Source organism: Diachasma alloeum, unplaced genomic scaffold (assembly GCF_001412515.2).
Source record: "Diachasma alloeum isolate Michigan unplaced genomic scaffold, Dall2.0 Dall_scaffold_00308, whole genome shotgun sequence".
Classification (NCBI taxonomy): Eukaryota; Metazoa; Arthropoda; class Insecta; order Hymenoptera; family Braconidae; genus Diachasma; species Diachasma alloeum.
In genome coordinates this window covers 1,404,782-1,412,468 of record NW_021680447.1, presented here as the reverse complement: position 1 = coordinate 1,412,468, position 7,687 = coordinate 1,404,782, and the positions used below count along the sequence as shown (strand labels likewise).

The 7,687-nt window shown below is 33.6% G+C and overlaps 1 protein-coding gene across 1 annotated transcript; it reads left to right on the top strand.

Moving 5' to 3' along the window:
* The first annotated feature begins 569 nt into the window (after nt 1-569).
* Nucleotides 570-7,464, top strand: LOC107039860 (protein orai-2). The gene is made up of 2 exons (XM_015259700.1): nt 570-2,406; nt 6,781-7,464. Exons 1-2 carry the CDS (start codon nt 1,813-1,815, stop codon nt 7,270-7,272), a joined length of 1,086 nt encoding a protein of 361 aa, XP_015115186.1. The 5' UTR covers nt 570-1,812; the 3' UTR covers nt 7,273-7,464.
* Nucleotides 7,465-7,687: the final 223 nt, after the last annotated feature.

The window sequence follows — 7,687 nt, the reverse complement described above, 5'->3', positions numbered from 1 at the left end:
GCTGAGTGAAAAGGTGTTTTGATGGGATGATATGGAGAGTCTGGACGGTATCTGAAGGAGTCTTATCGCGCTGCGCAGCCCGTGAGCCATTTATCATCGTTTGAACGATCCAAATATGACAGAAAATTGATGGAAAAATATGGGATTGAGTTTGGAATGATAATTAATAGGGATTTTCAGAGTGGAGGAGCAAATATCTGTGATAACGTGGTGTTTGGAAACGTTTGTTGTGTTTTAGTTTCGTCATTCGAGGAGATTCAAGTTTTCTATTGTTTTGAATTATTTGAATTGTTTTCGTGTTTTATTCGGCGAGAGACGTTATAACCAAATTGTGAAGCTTTTGTTCTCAGATGAACTGTGGAAAATTGAATTCAAACAGTGAAATTAGCGAAGTCAATGCGAATAAATTTAAATGAAAAAACAATGAGTGAAATAAAATTATAGAGAAGAAATAGAAATTTTTTAAAAGAACTACTAAATTATTAATGAATTATTAAATTATTTAATTAAAATGGTTTATGTTCAATTTTTGAACATCTGAATTTTTTTGCTGCAAAAAGCTCTAGTGATTTTTTTTTTCAAGGAGAAAAGACAGATTTTAAAAAATCTAATTGTTTTCTAATTTTTCGGTTTAATTTATTTGTGAAGAGTTAAAAAGAATAATTAAGGTAAAACTATAAAACTTCAGAGTCAAATGAAAAAATGTGATAACGTGACTGAAATAGTGAATTATGGTCAATCGTTATCAGTGAAGAGCATTTTAATTCTTCAATAGCAACGATATCTCTAGTTCTATTCGTCAATCTCGAAAACTGCATAACCCCATTAAAAAGAAAACAAAACAAAACTGGATTTGAAAATAAAGATCAAAGGAAAAATGATAAATTAATTAATGAATAATTAATGAATGCATTATTTAAAAAATATCAGCAATTCAAGGAGATGACTCACAAGAATAAAGAAATAAGAAAACCCCAGGAATATCGAAAGATTTAATCGAAGACAATAAACCTAGACTTGAAAACAGAACTCGAAGGAGCATCTATAAATAATTATAAATAAATTAATGAATTAATAATTAAGGAATTACTTAATTAATTACCAATTTCAAAAGTCGTAGTTAATCAGCGAATTAACTAATAAGAATAAAGGTATAAAACAAACTCATGAGATGTCGAACGAGTTAATTAATCACGAGCAAATGCCCTCGCTGAGCAAAAAAATCTGGACTTGAAAAGAGAACTCGAAGGAGCAACTATAAATAATTATAAATAAATCGATGAAATGATCATTAATCAATCAATTAATTAATTAATTATCAATTTCAAGAATCATAGTAATCCAACGAATAAAGTAATACGAATAGAGGAATAAAGAACTCTTGAAATGTCGAACGATTTAATTAATCACGAGCAAATGCCCTCGCTGAGCAAAAAAATCTAGACTTGAAAGCAGAACTCGAAGGATCAACTATAAATAATTATAAATAAATCGATGAAATGATCATTAATTAATCAATTAATTAATTAATTATCAATTTCAAGAATCGTAGTAATTCAACGAATAAACTAATACGAACAGAAGAATAAAACTCGTGAAATGTCGAACGATTTAATTAACCACGAGCAGACGCACTCGTTGAGCGAAAAAATCTGGACTTGAAAACAGCACTCGAAGGATCAACTATAAATAATTATAAATAAATCGATGAAATGATCATTAATTAATCAATTAATTAATTAATTATAAATTTCAAGAATCGTAGTAATTCAACGGATAAACTAATACGAATAGAAGAATAAAACTCGTGAAATGTCGAACGATTTAATTAACCACGAGCAGACGTACTCGTTGAGCACTTCCCTGATGTCCCCAAGCAATTCTCCCGAAGAGGGCATTAACCCGCGACACGACAGTGTCACCAATATATCCGAGATAAATGGACCGAGATCGAATAAATCAACGCAAATAGACTTTTCTCAGTACAACTGGAGACATGGCCCCGGTGGAGCCCCGAAAACACGACCCCTGAGTGCTGGATTTGCGTCAAAATCCAATCAAGTGTTCAGCTCGAATCCCGCCATCAGCAGTCCCACCAGGAGTCCGCTGCACTCGTCGCAGAGCGAAGTTGCCCTGTCGCAGAGGCGACCACCCGCCAAATTCGTGGCTATCGAGGTGAAGACTGGACCGAGTCCTCCTTACAGCCCTTACGCGGGGAGCAATTTGTCGGTGGGCAATTCACCGTGCAATTGTTGCTGCAATTGCAATGGTAAGGCGAAGGGGGAGGGACCGCCGGCGAGTGAGCATGATGGACCACAGGGGCTCAGCTGGAGGAGACTACACATGAGCAGGGCCAAACTCAAGGCCACAGCGACCACTTCAGAGTTGCTCAGTGGATTTGCTATGGTAATTATTTGGTTCGAGGATTTTGGCTGTTCTAACAATAGGGGAAAAACAATAATTTTTATACACGGAGAGAAATATTCAGTAGTAATACCACTAGTGCTTCAAAATTACCAGATATTTTCCGATAGCTTCGTTACGTAGGAACGATTGTGTCAAAATTTGCAGAAAAATCCCTCGTGCTTTGCACTCGGGATTTTAAACCTGCAAAATTTGACACACTCGTTCCTAGGCAGAGAAGCTTGAGGAGAATATCCGATTAATTTTGAAGCACGAGTGGTATCTGACAGATTATTTTTCCACTCGGATTTCGGCCAAGCGGAGTACAGTGAACAGCATCCGGATACATTTACGCAGCCATACGTTCACTGAGAAACAAAATTTCTAATATCTGAAACGTATTTTCTTGAGAGAAGTAAATTATTTTCAATGGCTTAAATTTCAGAATGTGTGCACTTCACGGAACTCGAATAAATTTTCATTCATCACTATCGTTCCGAGTTACGTCATGAGTATTTTACATATTGCAATATTGGAAGTGCGTAACGAAAAAATCATGAAAACAATAGAGACTAGAAGATTGACGATTCTTCTACGCGATTTAAGTAAATTCATTTGCGACAAAATCATGCTTGAGTACAAGAATATTTTAAAGCATGAGACCTTTCTCGGGTCATGTGAGTTGAGATGCCTGAGGGAATTAAGCAATTGAAGAAAATTTACTTGTCTCAAGAAAATATGTTTCAGATATTAGAATTTTTTTTTCTCAGTGTTTACAACCCACTTTTTTGTTCATCTGTCACACAGAATATTAAACGTGAACTGCGTTGAAAGATGAGAAAAGCTACTAGTGAATTTCCGTCGGAAATTTTTTTAGGAATTTCCGAAATAAAACTGTTAGATAGCCTCAAATACTGCGCTCTGATTGGCTGAAATCCAAGTGAGGAAAATAATCAGTAAAAATTACGGAACTCACAATTCGCTCACCGATTACGGAATCGACTCAGAAAATTTACGTGACGGTATCGTAATTTTTCACAGGAGATTCAGAAAAAAATTACGGAAGGCTCTGGAAAAATTCCGTGACAGTTCCGTAAAATTTCCTACAACCACATTTCGCTCCGGAATTACGGAAAAGATACGTAATTTTTATTGAATATTTCTCTCCGTGTAACAAAAAAATTTTTTGTGGATTTTCATTGATCTTTTATTGAAGATTATATCTGTCTTTGGATGTTATTGAAGAATTTCGCAGCTTCACTGTGTGTTTTTTTTATAGAAAATGTATAATAGGAAATTTCATCCTTCAATACAAATTTTTCTGTTGAAACATTTTCCATAGGAATTTCTCGAATTGATGAATTTATCAAGTTTTTGGTACTCTGCTTTTCTTCTCATTTCATTTAAAAAAAATCGAGCAAAATACTGAGAAATTTGAGCTGAAGTATAGAAAAATCCAATTCGATTGATTTTTTTTCTATGGAGTTTTCAACAGAATCGGCTAGAAACTCATACAAAGACCAAATGAAATTCAATAGAGTTTCCAACAAATTCACTAGGGTTTTGTTATGAAATTATTTCGTGTGTGAGAAGCTGCATTAAATCCCGATGATTCCGCAGCTTTACTGCGCGTTTTTTAATAGAGAATGTTCAATAGAAACAGTTTTATAGAAAAAATTGGTTTAATGCCATCTTCCAATACAACTTTTCCTATTGACAGATTTTTGCCAGAATCCCTCGACATAAATTTACGGATTTTTTTCCGCTATTTTTCTTTTTTGCGGACAATTAAATTTCCTGTGAGAAAGGAATTATTTGTTCTACCATTCCTAATTTACAAACGAAAATTGGAGTAAAATAACATCTCAAATATCTCTGGAACTAGGAGCCTTATCAAAAGATGTCAAGGAACCGTCTCCCAATCCATAAAATCTTCTACAAATAAATCCCTTCCCTTTCACATATTCTTACTCGACCATTACAATACCTCTACCTGTCCTGATTTTTTCGCAGAACTATTCAGACAAAAAAAGAAAAATGTTCATAAAACTTGAGTCAACAAAAACGTATGTAATCTCTCAGACTTATGATGTATTATTCACGTAATTATACCATAAATCCATTAATCTTTTCTAGAACATATTTTTCATTAAAAAATTCTGTAAATTTGTGGACAAATTATCAAATTCTTCAAAGTTATGAGCTATTTTGATAGAATTGACAAAAAAACATGTATAACAATCTCTGGAACTAGTGAATCAATCAAAAAATCTATTACAAATAATATGTCATGAAATTCCCCCCCACCTATCCCAAATTTTTTGTCTCCGAACCATTCAGAAAAAAACGAGAAATGTAAATAACACTCGACTCCATAAAAACCTATGTAATCCCTCAGGTTTATCACAAACCGGTCCTTCGTGACACAATTTTTTCCCCAATTAAATCGTAAGACTCAACAAATAAGAATCACAGAACACCTCTTCCGCGCTACAGTAAAAAAAGAGACAGTGAAAATAATTGAAATTGTCAATTATACCGCCTTGAAGTGCACAAATGACCACATATTTGCGCATGAATTCCACAATTTATGTCATTTGTGTAATCACTGCACTATTACGGAATTATTGCTATGGAAATATTGAGGTGATATTATTACGAAGCTATAAGTTTTGATTACAATCAGTCGTAATTTATCGCGGAAAAGGAATTCGAGGGATTTTCAATTGTGTGAATAGTCGCGAGTGTTTTCCTTCTGGAGAAATATGAGACAAATACAATTATATCAAAGTCGGGGACAATCTTTGTCAATCTCAGACTCTATCAGCAATTATGTAAGGACAAATAATTTAGACACACGAGTGTGATGAGCGGAACTTTTTATCGTAGGCGATGGAAATATTAATGACGTGAGAGAAATGGAGGTGGTGAGTTGTTTGGATAATGATTTGTATCGAATTATGAAGCTATGAGGCGTGCAATGGCGGTAAATGAATTGCTTTTAGTTTTGATTGTAAATTTTCAGATTGAAGGGGATTTATATAACGGTGATTTTTTATTTCTTGTTTTGGAGGTCTGTTGGGAATAGAATATTTTAGGTCTTCAATTTTTAAATGACTTGGTATTTATTATTGTTAATTTTTCATTGGGGTAAAATAGTAATGATAAGCCCCAGAAATTATTATTTTTTTCATTGAGGAAAAATGATAATTTCGGGGGACAAAGTTATGAGGGATGAATTTATTCGTTTTCAGAGATTTCAGAGATTTCTTTCAAGTCCCACTTGACCCTGGGTGACCAAATATTTTGCAACGCATTTAATTTTCAACTATTTGTAAATCTTTTTAAAATGATCTCGACCCGTCAATAATTGATGAAAAAATAGATTTTCACCCTAAAAATCACTCTTTAAAAATTAATAGTTTTTAGGAGTTTAAACAATTTCCATTATTTATTCATTTAAAAAATGAAATGTTATGCGCAAAAAAAATCAACTGATGTTTTCAATCATCTCCGTATTCATAAATTGAGGTGAAGAAATTTAATTTCGGGGAAATGTTATTATAATGACCACCCACTTGATAATCCCTGATAATTAATATGTAAAAGTTGCTAAATCCTGCAAAATCAATTATTTGAAAGAATAACTGCAATCAGTAAATAGTCATGCCAATAGTTTCTTCTTCATTGAGACACGAAAATTAACAATATAATGGAAATTCGACATTGTGTATTGATCATTAATTGAATAATTATGAATTTCTAAAATCATTTCAATATTATCGGAATAATCGTCAGTCTTTAATGGGGATTGCCGATTGATAATAATGTAAATGCATTTAAAGTAGTATCAACATGACTTAAATTTTGAAGATGACAGTCTCAAATAAATTCTAAACGGAATTTGATATGAATAAAAACATTCTGGTTGTGTTCGTGCACAAGTTGCAATCTAGTATCATTATTGATAATTAAATCAGAAGTGGCGGAATAACACAGAGTATTCAGAGAAAATAAAAATTTCACGATTCAAGAGAAAATTAAAATGTAAAAAAAATCTTAAAAAATCAGAAATCAATGCCAATTTTATGCCTAATATCAAAAATTTCCGTCAGTGTCAAACTTTTGTGATAAATAATTTATGTTTCTGATGAATTATTTTTTTACTCTCGTCAACGTTGGAATTCACGTAAGAAATTATCAATAATGAATATTTTTTTTCGGGCACTTTAAATTTATCTTTCCTCGCTACTCAATGATTCACGTGGAGTTTAACTATTCTACTTTAATAATGATTGATTGGTTTATGATGTGAAAGAGTAACAGAATTTCTACATCATGATTTTCCTGATAACCGATTTTCTCTTAAATTTTCAGGTCGCGATGGTCGAGCTCCAGATAAACGAAGGGACAGCAGTTCCCGAGTGGCTCTTCGTGATGTTCGCAGTGTGCACAACAGTGCTCGTGTCAGTTCACATATTCGCGCTAATGATAAGCACATATTTACTGCCAAATGTCGAGGCAATTAGTAAACTTCAAGTGTCAAAACTGATAACAGAGTCACCCCACGAGCGGATGCGGGGCTTCATCGAGCTCGCCTGGGCCTTCTCCACGGTCCTCGGACTGTTTCTCTTCCTCGTCGAAGTGGCCATCCTCTGCTGGGTGAAATTCTGGGACTACTCCTTCATGGCTGCCATGACCAGCACAATCATCGTCATTCCGGTGCTAATTGTTTTTGTCGCATTTGCGGTTCACTTCTACCATTCACTCGTTGTGTACAAGTGCGAGGCCTCGGTAGAGGACATGGAGGAGTTGGAGAGGATTAAGAAGAAGTTGGATAAAGCTACGGTGGGGCAGACTAGTGTCTAATTTTTTGTGAAGTGTTTTTTTTCTGATATTTTACAAGGGAAATTGTCCGGAGAAAATATCAGAGAAATTGAATTTTTTTCGAAAAGTTTCTCTTGAAGTTTTTCCCTAAAACGTATTAGCTGTAAAGAAATTTCCAAAATAATCTGTAGATTTGTGAAAGGACAACAATAAATGAACAATTTGTATAATTTATTTTGCGAATCCGTTTGAAAGTAGAAATTAAATTCTCAATAAAAAATTTCGTATGACATTTCTTCCTAATCCATTATTTTCTATTTCACATGATTTTGTAAATACGTGTGTAATGGATTTAACGAAAAATGTCAGAAGCCTTTTTACTTGGAATTAAATTTCCTATAAAAATGTCGCTTGGCATGTTTCACCAAACCAAAAAGGATAATCAATTAATAAAAAC

Excerpts from the sequence above, each read along its gene's own strand:
- LOC107039860 (XM_015259700.1), top strand. The coding sequence starts at position 1,813 with ATGTCGAACGATTTAATTAACCACGAGCAGACGTACTCGTTGAGCACT. Across the intron at positions 2,407-6,780 it reads TGCTCAGTGGATTTGCTATG|GTCGCGATGGTCGAGCTCCA; the intron begins GTAATTATTTGG and ends TTAAATTTTCAG.